Here is a 20837-nt window from a genome sequence, read left to right as displayed (position 1 = left end):
ACCGATAAGGCTTAAGAGCAATAGAAGAAAGTGCAATAGATGTATTGGATAAATTGCACATAAATCTATACAGATGACTCAGATGACAAGTGGAGTTGAGTTTGTCATTTAAAAGATGTAATTGTCCACATAAGATTCCATTCATATCCATTAATACGTTTGGGCTGTTCCTGCCATTGCTGGCCATTCATAAACTGAACATATATACTGTCTACCAATAAGTATTTGGACACCTGTGGAGAATAGAAAAACAAGATGTATTCATATTCAATAGTTGGTAAAGCCTCCATGAGCAGCAATTACATCCTCAACCCTCCGGGGCATGCTTTCCACAAGTCCTTGTATGACGACTAGTGCTATTTTATTCCATTCGGCTTGGAGAAGACAGAGAAGTTTTTTCACCGATTTTGGACGCTGAAAAACTCAACTTGATAGGGTTCAAGCCTGGGCTCTGGGCAGGCCAGTCCAGTTGGGTAACCTGATTGTCACTGCACCAAGCCATGATCGACCTCGCTACATGACAGCTGGCGTTGTCATCCTGGAAGTAACATTGGTCTGACCCATAGAACTACCATAATGTAGGAAGCACACCATTATCTAAAATAGTGCTATAGGCATCGGCGTTGAGTTTACCCTGCACAGGGACCAAGGCGTGACGTACATCATGCATGCATGGGTGTTCAAATACTTATTGGTAGACAGTTTACACATGGTGGGACTCATTCATGCATAGGCAGTATATCAATGCTATATATATATGTATGTATGTATAATATGTACTCTCCATCATTGAAATGAGCTTTATGATTAAATTATCATCAATTTCTATCTGGTCTCAGGTTTTGAGTGAAGAAGATTTTGAACGTTGGTCAAACTTCCGTGAAGAAGCTGAAGCGGCCATTGATAATAGAGAGGAATTGCTTATGGAAACTGCTGAGCATCTGGAAACGAATCTTACTCTGCTCGGTAAATTACATATCCTGTACCTTAAGAAGTATTCAGAATGACTGAGTACAACCCTTAACTGGTCCAGTGATCCACCCAAGTATTGACTACAAAGCAGGACAAATACACATTATTTTTTCCATCCATTAAGTACGTTGAGCGTAGCTATAGGGGGGGCCAAAATCTCGGAGAACAAAAAGATCAGGCAGTTGAAATCCATCTTATCCTCTCTGCCATTGGGGAAGAGCCTGGAGACCCCATACCCATTAGATAGGTTGGAGCCAATACACCTCTATTATGTATGGCTGGCTTTATAGAACTCACCTATAAAAGCATTAGCTTTGTAATGGCATATACACCAACCGAAGAGCCAAAGTTGAAGGTGGAGGAAGAAAGGGGCAGCCTCAAGCAATGTATGACTGAGATTACCAGACTCCATAGGCACACTGGCTATGCCATAGTCACAAGTCACGTTTCTGTCCATATGGAGTTGAGCTGATGAAAAACAAAGTAGCAGGTGAATATTCACTGTAGGTATTTTCACATTATTTTAAGACTTTCTTTGATGAGCAACACAAGAAAAATGTTGTATGATCCCAAAGATCGGACAATTTTCAGATGCATTGCAGCATTTGTGACAAGGCCTCAAACACCTGATCTAGTGCAATGCAGTATTTTTGGCATAGCAGACTAACCCTCCTTACCCTAGAGCCAAGCATTTTTATCCAGGCCTACGTGGATGTGCCTTATTCTGGAAGGCATTGTGGGAGATATGTTTGCTGTACGACCTTAGTGACACCAGACATATTTTGGCCTCCATTACAAGAATGTGACATATTACAAATTGCTAGGAGCTATTTGCACAAATAAGAGAAAACTCCCCCGACCAGTTTCCAATCTATAGATGTCTGATCTCCAGTAAATGCTCCTCTCCCTACAGAGGCATGTCTGCTATAAGTCAATACCAGGCGAAATCATATGATCCATAGGTAAGGGACACGTAGGTATAAGAACCTCAGACCTATGGGAACTAGTGCTTACAGAACGCATATGCTAGTACATGGTGGAAGTGGGGGGGGGGATTGCAAATCTTATTCCAAATATTACTATTTATAGTAAATTTATATTAAGTATATAAGTTTGTGAAAATTTTTGTCATTCTTAAGGTGCAACTGGTATAGAAGATCGTCTTCAGGATGGCGTTCCAGACACCATTGCTGCCTTGAGAGAAGCTGGCATCAATATCTGGGTGCTGACTGGTGACAAACAAGAGACTGCTGTTAATATTGCCTACTCTTGCCAACTTCTTGATCAAAGCGACATGGTCTTTACAATCAATACTGAGAGTAAGGTATGTTATAACATGGTTACAAGTATATTCAGGACTGGATTATAGCATCTGCATAGGGGTAATGGTCAGAAACTACAACCAATAAGTGAGTCTCCACCATGTCAACCCCAACTTGTACAGTCTACTCTTAACTCTCTCCCTGAAAGGTTATCTTATATCTACAATGAGGTGTAAGTTATGGTATTATATCGGCATTGTGATATATATATATATTGTGTCCCTAAGTTACAGTAAAATATGTGTATATACTGGGTAGGACGGTAGAACTGGACTTGTGCCAAGATCCTCTTCCTTTGCTAACGAGCAAGCTGCTCTGTACTGATGGGTAAGAGCCGTAACACAGACGTCTGGGGATGGGTTCCTATTCCTTATATGTTCTGGTTAGGGTTGAGCGATCAGGATCGGAAAAGATTGGATTCCGATCGGTGATTGAGTAAATTTCAAGATCGCGATCGGAATTCCGATCCCAATCTTTTCTGGCGGGATCAAGGTAGGAGGTCATCTCAAGATCGGCTTAACCGTATTCATGTATATATCATTAATAGGGTTGAGGGATCAGGAAAGATCAGATCCCGATCGTCGATCGAACAAATTTCACGATCGGGATCGGCTGGAAGATGATTGAAAATCGGATTTTAAAAACGATCCTGAAATGTCAAGATCGGCTCAATCCTAGTCTGGTTCGGCTTATATTCTACATCATCTACATGGTTGAACACTGACCTATGGGGTATCAATCTCCAATAAGCAGAATAGACGGGGCAGTTTCCTTCTCCTGGATAGCATGTCATTTGTCTACTACATACTAAGTACACATATAGATTGTACAGTGTCTTTTATCTGTATGGGCTTTAGTTGGAACGTATGTCACTATAAAGATTTGTAGCATGCAGGCTCAGCACCTTGGCTTGTAATACTTACAGTTAAACTTTTATGGCATAGAATATTATTACACTGAGTTTTTACAGCGAGTGACTATTTATTTAAAGTCATTAAAACAGCGGTAACAGAAACATGGTAAAATAGTAAAGGCAACATTTTCATTTTAAATACCGGTAAATGTATTTTAGAATATTTTCTTTCAATCTATAAATGACATTGTCTGTCCAGTAAGTCGCTTGCAGAACCTGTTTGTACATATGTTTATGCGGGAAAGTGACAGGGATGCGTGCACCATGAGACGCCATATTTTGTTAGTTTCAAAAACACAAGTATAATGTTGCATACTTAAGATTCCTGTGGGATTTTTTTTGCTTTTGTTTTGACTGAATTTGATAGAATTTGTCTTCACTGTCTACTATTGAAATCATAAATGTTAGGACGGAAGTGATCAAATTTCACATTGTATCCGGGATGCTATTCTTCAGGGCTGCCTCCCATTGTATTTGATAACAGAGACTCAGTGGACTCCCTGTTACATAGATACATAGTAGATGAGGTTGGGTTCAGACATTAGTCCATCAAGTCCAATCTATAACCCTACAATCCCCTACAGTGTTGATCCAGAGGAAGGCAAAAAAAACCCAAAACATGAGGATTATGCCAATTGCCCCATTTCAGGGGTAAAAAATTCTTTCCCGACTCCAATCTGGCAGTCAGTATAAAAACCTGGGTCAACGTGTCCTTAAAATCCTGTTCACTCTACACATATGCATGTTTACCCATGCTGCCATGGGCTGCCCACAACCAGTGAGCCTGAAATTTTACCGATATGTGCCCGATGCAGGCGCCAGCCTTTGCATCAATAGGAGTCTTTAAATCGAATGTATCATGCTCAAAATGCCTCCCAAACCAATGCTAGCCTTTAATATGCCTTAAAAACATGCCTTTTTGGCCACCAAATCATAAACTATTGCAGAGATAATTATCTTTTATGGATAGGCAAGTCAGCCTGCAAGTGCTTCATTGGTTGTCTGCCAAGTCAGTTTTCCCTACGCAGTGCTGAGGAGATCCAGCCAGATCAAAACAGCGCTGTCCACAGCTGGGATACTGACTTGGCAAAATCCTGCATCATTGCAGCAAAGGCTTGTTGGAAAGTTGGGCATGATATTCAAAGGAGCTACCCCTAGAGGGCAGCAAACAGAGGCACTGTTTCCCTATTTACATCTTGGGAAACAGATTTTCAGATTTTCCCATAATCCCCCTAGTTGAGCTAAAATGGCTTTAGGAAAGACTCCGCATGTCTGAGAAGGTGGTCTCTCCTTAGGGAGTGACATTATCCCCATAATCTGGTTGTCTTTAGGCATATGAAGCCATGATAGTGCAGAAGTTGAATAGTCACTCTTGTCTTATAGAGTCCAAAGACGAGACAGATCACTTGCAACTTTCTGAAGGCAAGTCTGACAAATCAGGCCCTGCTTTGGTGCATCTGCAGGCTAAAATATGCACCTTGCTATATTGGTTTGTGGCTATGAAGATATGTTGGTGTCCTATGACAGGCCCCTAAACTGAATTATTACTGGATTGGGAGACATTTTGGATCTGAGCGACTCCTTTAACTCCTAGACCCCACCACAGCAAATTTCTGACTATGAAGGCTGAGAATATATTTTTCCTCTTACTTTTATGAGTACCTACTGTAACCTTTACAAGTTTAGCAGAGCACAGCCCAATCCTCAGCATAGTGCATGTTCTTAAATACATAAGTGACACCCACAGATCTCTGGAAAGTATCCCTTGCAAACACCTAGGTGCGGACATGCAAGAGTCCTGTGGCCAACAGCTTAAATAAATAGCGATAACTGGAAGACACAAAGTGCTTGACAAACTTGGGCGCGACTCAGGCATGCCTCACCTTTTCGATGTAATGATATTTTATGCTTCGGGCCAATTGTTAAGGGAGTTGTTGGTACAGATGTCAATTGACGTCATCACATTTTTATTGTTGAGAGCTGTGATAATTCACTGATATGATACAAGGTGTATTCGAAGTCCAAGGGGAAAAACAAAACAAAAGCTCAGATTTACAGCTGTACAGTGAGCGGCGCTTCATCTGCACTGCCAATTCTGTTGTACCCCATGAGACTTATGGTACGTTTCCACGTTGTAACAGCTTGATGCGCCAAAACTACACCCATATTCAAATACTTAGGTTTGTGATCACTGTAATGTACCATAAAGCTGTTTTTTGCAACTTGATAGTGTAACACTAGGTTTACCAGGTCACCGTTACTTGGGTCCACTTGGGTACCTGAAAGACTGAGACCCTATCTGCTTAAAAAGTGGTTACCCGTAGATTCCATCGACTATAGTGGGTTTCCACCGATTTCCTCTTTGGAAGACTTTTCTCTCTACCGATTATAAGTGGAATCTCTTACGGTGACAGCCCTAGGTGTAGTAGTAACGTTGACCATGGAGTGGCCGTTCATAAATTCAACTTTTTTTTCCAACTTCACATAATTGTGCCTTTTGTATTTGGTGTCACAGGAAACCTGTGAGTCTATCTTGGACTGCACTCTTGAAGAAGTCAAAAAGTTTTCCCCTAAGAAAAAGAAGAGGTTTTTCTTTCAAAGACAAAAGACAGAAGATGCTTGTGAAGCAACAATACCTCGCCCTGAGGTCGGACTGGTGATTGATGGGATTACATTGAGTGTTATCTTTCAAGGCGGCTTAGAGGCCAAATTTTTGGAATTGACTAAGTATTGTCGCTCTGTCCTGTGCTGTCGTGCTACACCTCTGCAGAAAAGTATGGTGGTCAAACTGGTGCGAGACAAGCTGAATGTCATGACACTCGCTATAGGTAACGCTAACCGTTTTGTTATAAGTAAATGCAGTCCTTCCTAAACTTTATATACTTTAAGTAAAAAATAGCAAAAGCCTCCATTGAAGCTGCGCCATGTTAGTAGTTATGATAACTTATATCATTACAATAATCCATCACTAGATATTGTATACCTCAATAAGAATGTCTCAGGTGTAAAATACTGCTTAAGAAGACCTCTAACTGCATTATTTTTCCAAATCCTTCTTAGGTGACGGTGCCAATGACGTCAGCATGATTCAGTGCGCAGATATTGGGATTGGGATTTCTGGCCAAGAAGGCATGCAGGTAAATCCCTAGGCCGTAGAATCGTCCATTGTACATTCTCTACTGGTTTCTGCACCTATTTCATGGATGACCAATTGTACTAATATTGCTTTTTATCCACATAATCTCGGTTTCTTTCTGTTATTGAACTATTATCCATATGGAACATTACAGTAACTGGATCTATGGACCCACAGAGAATAATATTACTAAGGTCAACAGGGTTACACACAAGCATTCTTCTTCATTTCCACATGGGCATGTGTAACAACCCTCACATACCATGTGCCATTCATGATACTGATGACCTCTTATGTGGTATGGGGTCTTTGGGTCCCTCGAATACCAGGCCCTGTATGTGATGGCTTCCTCTCCAAGTCATGTGGAGAGGAAAGTAGATCATGAAGTACTTTCCTCTCTGCATGATTTGTGCGGACACCGCACGGAAAACACACGGACCCCATTATAGTCTATGGGGTCCGTGTGCTTTCATAAATTCACTGCTTGCCAATGCGTTTGGTATTGCGTTCATAGGAGTCTCCATGTGAACTTCCTGAACAGAATACCAAACACAGATGTGAACCAGGCCTAAGCCTAAATGTTGATTTTCATATTTATCCTCAGTTCTGACTTACTTATGGACATAAAATATCTCCTTGTCTCTCCAGGCTGTTATGTCAAGTGACTTCGCCATATCTCGTTTCAAGCATCTGAAGAAACTGTTACTTGTCCACGGTCACTGGTGCTATACTCGACTGGCGAAAATGGTCATCTACTTCTTCTATAAAAATGTGGTATGTTTTATTCTATATGATGAAGATGTGTTATGGCTGTTACTGTAAAAATTCCATACATTCCATGCCAAAAATAAAATGGAGACTGGCCAAGTAACAGAGTAGGACAATATATATGACATTGCTCTGTACAAAATATGCAAATCTATTCTCCAGGATGTAATTAGGAGAACAGTGCACTCTAGAGGGCAGCATCCTTAACATCATGCATAACTCAGTTAAAAAGTCTAATTAATCATGATGCGGATTTAATTGCCAAATTAGTATTTCTATTCCAAAAGGAACAGATTCCCAGCTATGGACAGCGCTGTTTCAGCCTATTGGGCCTTCCTCACTTCCTTGCACTGTTCTCCTAATTACATCCTGGAGAAAGATTTGCATATTTTTTACCCAGAATCCCTAGCGGAGCAGGAATGACTTGTAAGTCTCCGTACTGCCTATGTAGGCACACACTCTCCCTGATGTGTATGATTATCCCCTGACATTGCTCTATACTTCAGAGAGGCGCTTAGAGACTGTTTCGGTATTACAGTACCTGTAAGATCAATTGTGAGTTGAAAGAAGTTACGATGGTTCAGGAAAGACCATTGTGATTTTTAAATATAATAATCTTAGGCCATAAAAACTGAAAAATTTGTAGAGCAGAAATAATTCTTATTGTAAACTGCGTGTGCACAACCTGGGCAACTGCCTAGGGACCTACTAGATAAAGGGGGTATCGCCATCTTAAGGCTGAGGTCCCATGTTGCAGTAATGCAGCTTTTTTTGTTGCAGATTTTGTTGTGGTTTTTGGAGCCAAAGCCCAGAATGGTTACAAAAGGAATGGAAAATATATAGGAAGTTCTTATACTTCTACCTTCTGCTCAATCCACTCCTGGCTTTGGCTCAAAAAAAAAAAACGCAGCAAAATCTGCAACAAAAAAAGCTGCGTTTCCGCAAAGTGGGGCTCCAGCCTAAAGAAGCTTTCTTTTGCCTGTTAAATTAACAAGGAACATGCTAAAGAAATCCACTGTTCCTAACAACTGGTGAATTCTCAGTGAGGCATAAGAGTGGTAATCTATAGATAGTCATTGAAGAGCAAACAGCCCATATCCAATCCTTGCATGGGGACCCTCTGCTACTTCTGTGACCTCCCCAGAGCTTTATCATATTCTATGGACGCGTCTATTTATGTTTTAGGGGGAGTTCACACGGAGTAACGTGCTGCGTGATGTGGCACGTATACGGCATGTGACACTTTGAAATCAATGGGAGCGTATACAGCGCTCAAAGTCTCACACGCCATATATGTGCCACATCACGCGGCACGTTACTCCGTGTGAACTCCCCCTTATACTGTAAAAATGGAGAATTTCTTAGTTTTGTCTGTGATCGAAACCTATCCCCTCCCGTGTTTTGACAGTAACGTAACGTTGTAGTCCTGGAATAGGAAATACGGGACAGAGACACCTGTATGAAAGTGATGTACAGCTGTCTCGAGCAACGAAAGATGATTTTTATTTATTTTTTTATTTTTTTTGAGAGCTCCTTTTATGAGTAATCTATGTATAGTCAGAAATTGATTATGGCATCCATCAAATTAAATTAGTGCTAACCATTTGCATACACAACGCATAATTTATGATGGTGATAGTCTCAGACAATGCTAATGTAAGAAAATCTGTGAAGATGTAACACAAAATTATATTAGCTTTTAGTTGTCCTGGCAACCATTTTTTCTAAAAAAAAAAAAAAATTCTGCCGAAGATCAAATTAAGCACTTTTTTTAATTTTTTTTTTTTTTTTGGTTCAAGTTTAATAATGCAAATGATGTGATTACTGAAAATGAACCTAATTTGAATAAATGAGTTGCACCCAGATAAAACTCCGACATCTTTAGATTCAAAGCAAAAAAAATGAAAAAGAAACGCAAGTCAAAATAAAGACATATTTCATATTTAATGAGGGATAAAGACTTAAAGCCAAGTAAAATCTTTAAACCGTTTTTTCTCCTTCCGGTATTATTACCGCTCAATAGAAGACAAACTCATTAATCTAAAAGGCTTGCCACCAACATAAAAGCGCCACTATCCTGCCCATTAACTTATGAATACGTTAATCATGTTTATAAATGAATGGGATTCTTCTACTGGGATAATGGATCTGCAGAACTGAGATCAATTCTTCTCAGTCGCTACTGAGTCCTGGTTATGAATTTAGTTTTAGTAGAAGACCTTTCGGTATTGGAACCCACAAGATAAATGGTTTCCCACAATGTAGGTGGGTGGAATCAAAATACCAAAGAAGGAGAGTATTGTCTGTTTAGCTCATTTGGACATTAGCACATTTAGTCCTCCTGCTGGGGGCCACAGCAGTGGACGGACTGGCGTCTGCCATTAAAGAAGACCTTTCATGTCCTCCTGCAGATACGGTGTTATATACCACTAGACTGAATTGAGTGCACTGTCGCCTTTCCCGTTACATGCTGTTAGTTTTGGCACTGATCTCTCCCCACGGTCAGAAGAGCAATCCTGACAATCTGTCTGGGCTATGAGGAACGCACACTGACTATATTCATCCATAGCCCTGTACTGTCAGAGGGGGGCGTTCCTTACCGCCCAGTGATAACGTTGAGCTATGAGGAATGCCCCCAACCAGTACAAAGCTATGGACGAGTACTGTCAGGAGGGGTGTTCCTCACAGCCCAGCTAGACTGTCAGGAACGCCCTTCTGATGGTGGGCAGAGTTTGGTGCCCAAACTAACAGCACCGATATCTCTAGACCCGGGCACATAACAGGACAGCCAACAGTGCACTGAATTCAGCAACTGTTGGCTTTCTAGCGGAATATAAAACCGCAAGTGCAGGAGGACATGAAAGGTCCTCTTTAGGGACTGAACTGTCAGTTTATTTCTACTGCCCTAAATATGGGCTACATACGATGGAGTCGACCTCTTATATCTAAGTTTAAGTGATTTGGAGCAAAATTAAATTCACACCAGACTCCTAGACAGACAATGAGAGTCCTGGTTATGTCACCTACATTGGATGACTTACAGCCTTCTATATATACACACTGATCCAGGAAGAGCTGTCAATCACTGTGTGTGGGAGGAGTAAGAAGGACTCCCACTGTCTCTCCTTGGAGTCCAGTCAAGATATATTTTGCTTTTTACTGAGAAATCCTACTATAAATTATATAAACTTCTCTCAAAGAGCTCATCTTTTCTGCCTTTATCATATCTCGCTCTCAGATAGCACATGAATGAGTGCCATGTAATACTACAGGTCATTGGTAATAACAGCTGGCCATAGCTTATTACCACTGGTTTGGCGCCCGAAAGGCGCCAACAGAGTGCCATTCAAAGAAGTCCAAATGTTGTGTCAGAAAAGACTCGGATATTATAAGCCCCCAATGTCCTATTGGCTTTGTTGGAAGTTATCTCATCTTTTGGTAGCTCTGCTTGCTCTTGTAGCCACATGGTAAGTTATTCTTTATATTGGACCCACCTTGTGGCTTCTGGAGAAGACTAGGTTAATCCCATAGAAGCCTCAAAGTCTCACCTGCCTTAAAAGTGTTATATAACTTACCGTATATACTCAAGTATAAGCCAAATTTTTCAGCACAGTTTTTGTGCTGAAGAAGCCCCCCTCGGCTTATACTCGAGTCAGCAAAGAATCTCACATAAAATAGTGGGGGAAAAAAGAAGCTTTACAAAAAATATTAAAAACAAGTTCTAAATCACTCCTTTCCCTAGAATACATACAAAAGTAGAAAATTACTGTGAAACACAAACACATTGGGTATCCCTGTGTCTGAAAGTGCCCGGTCTACTGAATATAAGGTATCTGCAGTGCTCCTGTTCCGTCAGGAAGGGGTTAATAGGAGCACTGCAGATACCCTATATTCAGCCAGGCTGAATTCCAAGTGGTGGTGGTGGTGGGGAAACAGTCCTCAAGCTCAGGGAAGGGGCAGACAGACAACCAAAACACCCCCTCCCCTCCCCTTCCCCTTTCCGGGCATCTACTGCACCCAAAAATTCCGACCATTTTAATTTTTGAAATTTTCTAGTAGTTGCTGCATCTCCCCCCCCCCCCCCACACACACCTAGGCTTATACTCGAGTCAATAAGTTTTCCCAGTTTTTGTGGTAAAATTAGGGGCCTCGGCTTATATTCTTGTTGGCTTATACTCGAGTGTATACGGTACTATGATGATCAAAAGTTGGTCTTTGCAGACGATGTGGATGTGTAGCAGAAGGAACATGTATATATTAGAACAATAGCTACCATTCAAATTCACCATGTTTCTTCCAAAAATTTTTTTCTACTTTTTCGTACTTGCATCTATTAAATACTGTTGCGTTTTCTTTTGGCCAGGCTTACGTCAACCTCCTGTTCTGGTTCCAGTTCTTCTGTGGTTTCTCCGGTACCACCATGATTGACTATTGGCAGTTGATATTCTTCAATCTCTTCTTCACATCTGTGCCTCCACTTGTCTTTGGAATAATGGACAAGGATGTATCAGCAGAAACACTTATGAGTCTGCCCGAGCTTTACAAAAGTGGTCAGCGGTCTGAGGTACGCTATGTCAACGTTTAATAAAGCTCCAGTTTTAATGCACATCCGAGGCTGTCAGAATGATGATATTTTCCTTTCGTTCTGATTACCTTTGGCAAATACTATCCCTGAAGAAGCAGATTAATTTTACATAGCCAGGCAAATTGCTTTTGTTCTCTATTTGAACAACCGTGTTAATATTTAATTGAATAAATTATATACTTTTTCGGAGATATCAAGTAGCAACATATAGACTTTGAGTGACTTGTCGGAAAATGTTTTTAGTATATTAAATGTATTTCATAAATGATACAAAATAGTCACCCTTCCACTCTATTTCCCTATAGTCTTCATACTATCCAATGTCCACACATAAGCCACAGACAGATCCTCTTACATATCTAGTAGTAAATGGTTCCAAACGTCAAGTTCTATAAATGTGTCCATCATACTCTTTGATAACAAGGGCGTAGTTTTAGAGGTAGCTGTCATACCCAGGCCCTAAAGCCCAAAGCTCCTCCTGCCTCACAAGTCACCAGTATTATAAATGACAATTTTAGGTGTGAACCCTGTTACATATCTTCAAGTTACGCCTCCACTTAATAAACAGAATTAACCCATTTATGCCGGAGTTTGAAATTTTTGAGTTGTGTGCTATTAGGTTGCCGTTCCAATAATGGAACTCTAGACATAAATGGGTTAAGATGCCCTGGATGCCAGATTGAAGTTGGGAAGGAATTTTTTCCCCTGAAATGGGGAAATTGGCATGAGCCTCATGGGTTTTTTTTGGCCTTCCTCTGGATCAACACTGTAGGGGATTGTAGGGTTATAAGTTGGACTTGATGGTCTGATGTCTTCATCCAACCTCATCTACTATGTAACTATGAATTAATGTTCATTTTTAGTGATTTTTAGTGTAATGTTTCTTGTATGTTTCCTATTATAGTCATACAAGATGTCTACATTTTGGATAGCTATTCTGGACGCCTTCTATCAAAGCCTTATCTGCTTCTTTGTTCCTTTTCTGGTAAGTACTTATTGTCTTACTTATGTTTGGCCCATGGTGTGGTTCGTGTCTGTGGATGGCTGAAAGAATGGATGGAGTCAGTCAAAGCTAAAAGAATATATGAAGTAAATCAATGGATGAAAACTGGAGGATATTCTTTGTTTGGGACATATAAGAAATCCTCTTATTGGAACAGTCCTACCAGGATACTAAGTGAACATTTTTATAAACTCAGACCATATGTTCTCATGAGGTATCGCCATATTACGAATGGGTGTTATCAGATTTGTTTTGGAGATGTATACGGTATATGTATATAGATATATGTATACAAAGTATTTACAAAGGTGTATCTGCTTATGGGTATTGCTAAAGGTATAGAGGTATATACGTTCTACATGGGAAGGAAACACCTACACAAGGCTATACCTCCAGCATGGATGTACATGAACCTATAATTATGCATGTGTGTTCCTGGAGGTATAGATATCAATGGGTGTTGGCTATGCCTTGGTTCATACTAGTATTCGGGTCTCAGTTTTTTGTCCTTGTGGGTACCCAAAAAACAGAAACTCTATCCACTTACAAAGCAGTTACATAGACTTTAATGGGGTCCGTTGGGTTTCCACCTGAAATCGGTGGAGAGTAAAGTCCTACTTGCAGAACTTATCTCTTCACATATTTAAAGAGGAATGGGGGATGGAGTCCCCGAACGGTTACTGAACGCTAGTGTGACTGCAACCTAAGTGGTGCCATAGGCGTGTTGACTACTTACTGTACACACTGTAAAGTCACTTAGGATGTCCAATAGAAAGTAAGTATAGTGGGTTTGTTCAAGTACTGACCACAATGCCTTCCACCATTTAGGGTGGAAGAAACTTTGCAAGGGCTACATTGGTTGGCTCCTATACTATATATATACTTGAATATAGATATATAAGATATATAACGTGTACAATTTTCTTTTTACTTGCCACAATTAACAAATTCTTTTTGCACGTTTGCTTCTTTTCTAGACATACTATAAATCTGGGATTGATCTTTTTTCATTTGGCGTTCCCGTGAACACTTCGGCCCTCTTTACTATACTCTTCCATCTTGCTATTGAGATTAAGAATTGGGTAAGTTTGATGTAGCGCTTGTTTTCCTCTTTTTGTTTCCTATAATTAGTAATGAGAAAGATTTCTGTTGGGAAATAAGAGACTAGTGAAGTAAACATCGAGCCACCAGCCAGTGTATTTCAGTCAATGCCAACATTGATGTTTATTCCACTGCTGACAAAATCCAATACCCTGTTTGTACCACGTAGAGATTTTACATTGGGACACTGCTCTTTTCAACACTGGGTTCGGAAACATGAATCTACGCAAAAAATCATCAGAAAGTGCAGAACCTTCAACTGTACGTAAGGTGACCCCAAAATAACGTTTAGGTCTTAAGATCGGCTGTTCACCTTGGATGGTTGTGAAGACACAACTAAACCACCACTGCTCCATTATCTTTGATAATGTGTTTTGGGTATCAACAAAACTGCTTTGTCAGGTCAATGACCCATATCAGATGGATATGTGTGTATATATGTTTATACGTTCTTTATCCTACTCTCTAAACCCATCCAATGTGGAGAGGACAGGGCTCTAGTAAGAGAAATCTAAAAATATACATTAAACTTTTTTCTCTTAAAGGAATTTAGGGGGCAAAACTAATAGTATAAGGCCATGTGAGGTTGAAAGATCACTAAGATCACCTTTCCTTTGTCATAGACCACCATATAAAAATGTCTTATGTATATAGTGTCCTATTGTCCTACTTTTAATGGAAACCACAGACCTGGCTTCATTGAACAAGCTAACATCCTGTGATTTACTACTATTAACCACATACAGTTTCAGTATATATCAATGATCACGTCTTGTTTTTATTACAGACCATAGTACATTGGGTCACTATGATTGGAAGCATAGTGGCCTATTTTATTGTTGCGTTGGCATACAGTGCCATATGTGTTTCTTGTGAAGTGCCATCTCCATACTGGATCATGGAAAAGCAGATGTCAGACCCTGCTTTCTATTTTGTCTGTCTTTTTACGACAATTCTTGCCCTCCTGCCACGGTGAGTATATTTACATTAATCTATTTGTTGTGACCTTACAAGCTCCAAGTAGTTGACAAGAACATGAGTCATAAGACAGAGAGGACATTGGAAAAGTGGTCAGAAAAGAGAAAGGGCAAACACATGAAAAGGGACCTTTATCACCTTCATTAATTTGCTGAATCGTGTAGGTTTAGGTTCTGGTGGTTTTACTGTATGTTTTTGCTCTATTGTAGTTGTGGTTTATGCATTAATATAATTTTTGATGTTCTCTTTAATGAGGACCTTTCCTGTCCTCAGAGATCAGCATTTATTGGCATCGATATCCCTCCACTGTCAGAATGGAGGGCCTTATAGCCTAGAGTCATTGCTGGGCTGGAAGAAACAACCCAACCAACCTCATCAGTGGAGTAACTAGGAATGGCGAGGCCCCGTGGCGAACTTTTGACATGCCCCCCCCCCCCGACCGACACCGAAGACCGACCCACTCCTACGCATTCCTGCGCATTCTATTATGCCCCTTAGTGGCCCCTTCACACAGTATTATCCCCCATAGTGGCCCCTGCACACAGTATTATCCCCCATAGTGACCTCTGCACACAGTATTATCCCCCATAGTGGCCCCTGCACACAGTATTATGTCCCATAGTGGCCCCTGCACACAGTATTATCCCCAATAGTGGCCCCTGCACACAGTATTATCCCCAATAGTGGCCCCTGCACACAGTATTATGTCCCATAGTGGCCCCTGCACACAGTATTATCCCCAATAGTGGCCCTTGCACACAGTATTATGTCCCATAGTGGCCCCTGCACACAGTATTATCCCCAATAGTGGCCCCTGCACACAGTATTATGTCCCATAGTGGACACCCATAAACAATTATTATACTCTGGGGTCTTTTCAGACCCCAGAGTATAATAGTCGGAGACCAGGGGGAATAAAAACATAAAAAAACTACTGTTTCTTACCTGTCCCTGGCTCCTACGCTGTCTTCTCCGCTGCCGTCCCTCGTCAATGACGTCGGACGTCACATGACCCAGGACGCAGGCCAGGTTCATGTGATGTCAGAGACGTCAGTCAACTAGGAAGGAGGCCTGGCAGGATCGTGGAGAGGTAAGTAACAGTGTTTTTTATGTTTCTTACCTCTCCCGGTCCGCCAATAATTATACTCGGGGGTCCAAAAAGACTCCCGAGTATAATGATAGCAGCAGTAGCGGCTGTCACTAGGCCCCTAATATCCCGGGCCCTGTGACAGCTGCCTCTGCTGCTATGGCGGTAGTTACGCCACTGAACCTCATCTTTACTATGGCAGTCAGTGGAGGGATGTCAGTGCTAAAACTAATGGCACCAATATCTACGGCGTCCGAGCACGTACCACCAAAGCTGACGCTGAATTCAATGTACTGTCAGTTTTCTAGCGGTATATACTACCGCCAGTCTCCAAGGACACGTAAGGTTCTCTTTTATGTTTTTTCTTATCATTCAAGGATTAGTGTATATGGAATTTCTATAGGGATTTAAGAGTTCTCCAGTCTCTCTGTTCTTTTGGGGGTTCCAGGTTAGCCATCAATTTCCTGAAAATCTCAATAAAATTTCTGTCATTATGATTTGGCGCAGGAGTCCGGCACATCATATACTCAGCGTAAATGTTTGTATCTTATTGAACAGGTATTTCATCAAAGCCCTACGAGGGACATGTGGCGTAGCCCCTACAACAGAAGCTCACAAGTTGGATAAACTGAGCAAAGATGAAAGAGAGTTCCGGATACAGGAATGGAGGGACAAGCGTAAGAACGAAACGATTTCCAACCTTCACAACTCCAGCATAAACTCCGCAAATGGTTTACCTGCCACTCCGGAGAGAGTGCTTCACAATGTTTGTTCGCCAAGTCACGGGGACAGCAGTTACAATACTCCCAGAGATGTGGATAATCCAAGAGCACCTCTTCCACGGTCTGTGGCACCATCTAAAGTGGTTACAGATCTCTTAAGAGACAACACAGAAGACTTCAGCAGATCTAACCATCGCAGGTCTATTAGTACGGTCACTGTTTAGTGACAGATGTTATTGGGAGGTTACATATTATCTCCTGATATTGTTCAGCTGCTGCGTAACCCATATTGGGAAAAAAAGAGGTCAACGCTGCCTCCATCTTCTCAACTGTGAAGTTGTTATATACACTAGAATCTAATTTGATAAATTTAGGTGACTGGTGCAATACAGACTTTGTGTGTGAAGGAAAATTAAGTATCGGTATCTGTGGACCTCTCTACATGGACTGTACAGATATACTCTAGTTCCCCAACATGATGAGCTGCTGGCAGACATTAGAATTGCACTGCTTTCTGCCCAAGTTTCTGCTCGGTCGATGCAACATGGAGCCTTTTCGGGATCGTGTATGACTATCTGTATCACAAGTTTACAGTTTAAAATGTTTTACCAATGAGCCATTTGTCATTTTGCATTACACGTAGGTTACAGCTAACAATGAGCCACCAATCCCATAATCCATAGCCAGATGATGGCTGCGAGTAATGACAGTAGTCCGTGCAAGGAATCTGCTCAAAGTCCAGTGACATGAATCACGTTCTCATTCATTTGTCTTACTTATTTTAACAATTTATCTCACGTTCCAGAATCATCCGTTAATTTAGAAATAAAATCCGAATTCGTCCCGGGACAGGTTTCCTTTAATTTGTACCAGCCATTTATATGTTGTCCTTGGAAACAACACTTATATGCTATCCACAGGATAGACGATAAGGACCTGAATTCTGGGACCCTCACTGAGGACCACAAGGGGACAACCCCTAAAGGACCTCAAAGAAGTTTGTCATATACAATGGGCGGGTGTGTGGCCCATGGCTGTCCCTTCAGTCCAAGTTAGAGTTTGGGTCTTCAGGTATGGAGCGCTCTACTGTGCTTGGTACTATTTATTTATTGGATGAATTTGCGCCCCCTAGTGTTGACATCATAAAGATGCACTAGTATAAAGAGGACCCGTCTTGGTGAAATATTCTTCTTATATTAGGCCGTGTTTTGTATGGCGGTCCGGCAGCAACAGTCTTGGATCTCATTCCTTTATGCCAAATGTACGTGCCAAATGAATTAAATGTTTATCTCCCTGCATATCAGCAATGCCAGTTTCCATTGTGACAAAATTTTCTGAAAATATTCTTGATTTGAGCTGCCATGAACAACAAAATATCCTATATAGAATATTTTATAACATTACGCTTTGACATTTATTTTTAGCTTTGCTTTTGTGGCACGATAGAGATCAATACTTGAAATCCTGCCTGTAACGTGTGAAAAAACACAAAACGTGAAAATATACCTCTAATGAAGAACATGTAGGGAATGTGTGGTCGGCTTCCTTCCCCAAATACTCAAAATAAGGCATAGAAAATTTCATGCAATTGTACAGTAATTGTCCAGATTGGTTTACTAATGGTGGGTTTTGCACAACTGTGTGTTTATTTTTAATTTATTTTTTTAGAATTTTTAAATTTAATATCTAGATTATTATCGCCATTCACTGTAAGACGCTTTTTAGTACCTTGAAAATATGATAGAACTGCACATTGCTCAATAAGTAGATGCATTACTTTTTAAATTCGGCTTTGTTCACATTGGCAGTTTTTTCCCTCTGTCGGACGTTATGGTGTCCTCGATGGCAGGACGATGGCTGTAGTGTTCTTGCCATCCATTAGCATCAGTCTCATTCATTTAAAATCACTGATGGCTGAAGTCGAGATGTCAGTGTGAACAGAACCAAAGCCAGTACAAATAGGTGAACAAAAAGTGCTGCTATATATTTTTATAAATCGTATCTATGAACCTTCAAACATATAGTAAAGCCCAGCGCTGTTTACAGTCCATAGCTTCGTTGTGAATAGTAAAAAATCATTGATGTTGCCCATAGCAACTGGCATGATACAAGCGGCGTCTACTGTTGCACAGGTAAACATCCATACAAGAAAATAGTTGGTAGCTATGGCAACACTACTACTATGGCTGCACTAGGCCTTAAAGGGAGTCTGTCACCCTAAGGGTAAGTTCACATGGGATTTTTTGGTCAAGAACCTGAGGTGGAGTCCGCCACAAGTTCTGGACTAAAATACAGGTAGCTGCGACTGGATGCCGGTGCACAGTCGCGCACTCCGCTCCGGATTAGGCCCAAATGAATGGGCCTAGTCAGGAGGAGGGAGTGTCTTCAGGCGGATGTCGCGAGGCGATGACGCCTGAAGAATGAGCATGTCGCTTCTTTTTTCCGGGAGCCAAGACAAACAGGTCCCGGAAAAAGGAACTGACCGGCTCCCATTGATTTCAATGGGAGCTGTCTTTTTGGTCAGGATTTTGTGGCAGATACGGCCTCAAAATCCAGCCCAGAATACCCCGTGTGAAGTTACCCTAAATCAGCATGACAACAGGTTAGGATCACCTGAATCGGGCTAGGTTCACACCTGCGCCTATATACCATTCAGAGTTTCTGTCCCCGAACCCACTTAAAAAGTGGAGAGCAGGACTTTTTTTTTTTTTTGCATTTTCTGGATGGAAACCCAGCAGACCCCTTTATACGCTATGGGATCCGCAGTTTTCTGTGGGTAGCCACTTTTTAAGTGTATTAGGTTTCCATTTTTCCCCAAGTGGATCTGAAGAAAGGAAACCTAGGCACGGGTGTGAACCTAGCGTCAAACTGTATTCTCTCCTTGTGAATGGCTGCCTCCATTGCTGAGATATTGCTGTTTTTGTCAATATGTAAATGATCTCTTTGGAGCAACAAGGGTGTTGTTGTTGCTCCAAAGTGCCTATTTGCATATTGACAAAGAATATGATATCTCAGCAATGGAAGCGCCGATTCACAAGAGGAAAACTCTATCTTGCCAACCTATCATTCTGTGAAGACAGACTCCCTTTAAGATGCCGATGTAAGACATATTTAAGTCCTAAACACGATATTACCTATAAAATAAATAAAAACCGCACTTTAAATGCTTATAGAAAGAAATAAACTTGCATTGATCTAATGTGCAATCCTGAATGGGATCAATTCATTTACTAAACCAAAGCCAAACTGCTTGCTAGGGACAGTGTTTTCCTTGCAACCGGTTAGTACTATACGATTCAGATGGTCGGAGACACTTTGGGTTCTGCTCAGGTTTTTCGCTGGACGATAAAACCTTGTGTTGAAGTAGCAATATATGAATTTTGATTTAATAGAAAAGAATGTAATATTTTTTCATGACCTCTAGATAATATAGTTTCAATAAATCTATGTACAAAAATTCCGATTACGATGGTAAATGGCATCTCTTACATACACTGTTTCTGCAGAGTCTTGTTTACGGTATATTGGTTGACTGTATGTGTGAATTGTGAAGATGTCTGCAAGGTAACAAGGCGCGATGTGTGTACAGTAAACCAGTTGTACTGTATCTATGACATGTATTATAGGTTATGTTTGAACATCCAATAGTGCACAGCGTATGTCCTCGTGTACCATATTGAAGATTTGATTGTTATATGTATCTGTCTAGTCTATAATGTATTGGGATAATGTTGGGTGATTACAAGTATAGCGGTGTATGTAAAGATTTGTGTAAAGTTTAACTTGACACTTAATGTGCTAAATTTACTCTTGGAAATGCTGGCGGTTTCCCTATAGGTATAATTGAAGCAGAAAGTTTGCAGTGGAGATATCTGTGGAAAAAACCGCCATGTGTTTCCGATGCAGTTTTTCCCGGCCTGCTACAAGGTGCCTTAGCCTTAAAGGTATTTCTCAGTATAGGTAAGTTATGTCCTATGCAATGGAAAGGCCATAACTTCCAGATCTGTAGGGATCCAACCAACAAGACCCTCACCAATAAGTTTTGTCTGAAAGGAAGGGAGCCCGGTAGTCAGACAGCATGTGCACCCCTCCCCTGACTACCGTGCGCCCCTCCTTTCAGACAAAACTTATTGCCCCACTTGGTGAGGGTCTTGTTGGTTGGATCCCTTCAGATTTGGAAGTTATGCCCTATCCATTGCACAGGGCATAACTTGCCCATACCGAGAAATAACTTTTAGGATAAGGCACCA

At 41.0% G+C, this 20837-nt stretch overlaps 1 protein-coding gene across 1 annotated transcript in view; it reads left to right on the top strand.

The window, feature by feature from the left end:
* ATP10B (ATPase phospholipid transporting 10B (putative)) overlaps nt 1-17363 on the top strand; it is a 78171-nt gene extending 60808 nt beyond the window's left edge. Inside the window, exons 12-21 of the mRNA XM_075275004.1 lie at nt 840-966; nt 2112-2296; nt 5723-6035; nt 6268-6344; nt 6992-7117; nt 11475-11675; nt 12601-12681; nt 13677-13781; nt 14588-14772; nt 16424-17363. Of these exons, the coding sequence (XP_075131105.1) occupies nt 840-966; nt 2112-2296; nt 5723-6035; nt 6268-6344; nt 6992-7117; nt 11475-11675; nt 12601-12681; nt 13677-13781; nt 14588-14772; nt 16424-16811 (1788 nt within the window). The 3' untranslated portion in view covers nt 16812-17363. The remainder of the gene's footprint in view (nt 1-839; nt 967-2111; nt 2297-5722; nt 6036-6267; nt 6345-6991; nt 7118-11474; nt 11676-12600; nt 12682-13676; nt 13782-14587; nt 14773-16423) is intronic.
* The last annotated feature ends 3474 nt before the right edge of the window (nt 17364-20837 follow it).

The sequence above is a fragment of the Leptodactylus fuscus genome, chromosome 5, assembly GCF_031893055.1.
Source record: "Leptodactylus fuscus isolate aLepFus1 chromosome 5, aLepFus1.hap2, whole genome shotgun sequence".
In the NCBI taxonomy this organism is placed as follows: Eukaryota; Metazoa; Chordata; class Amphibia; order Anura; family Leptodactylidae; genus Leptodactylus; species Leptodactylus fuscus.
This window is presented reverse-complemented; position numbering and strand designations above follow the sequence as displayed.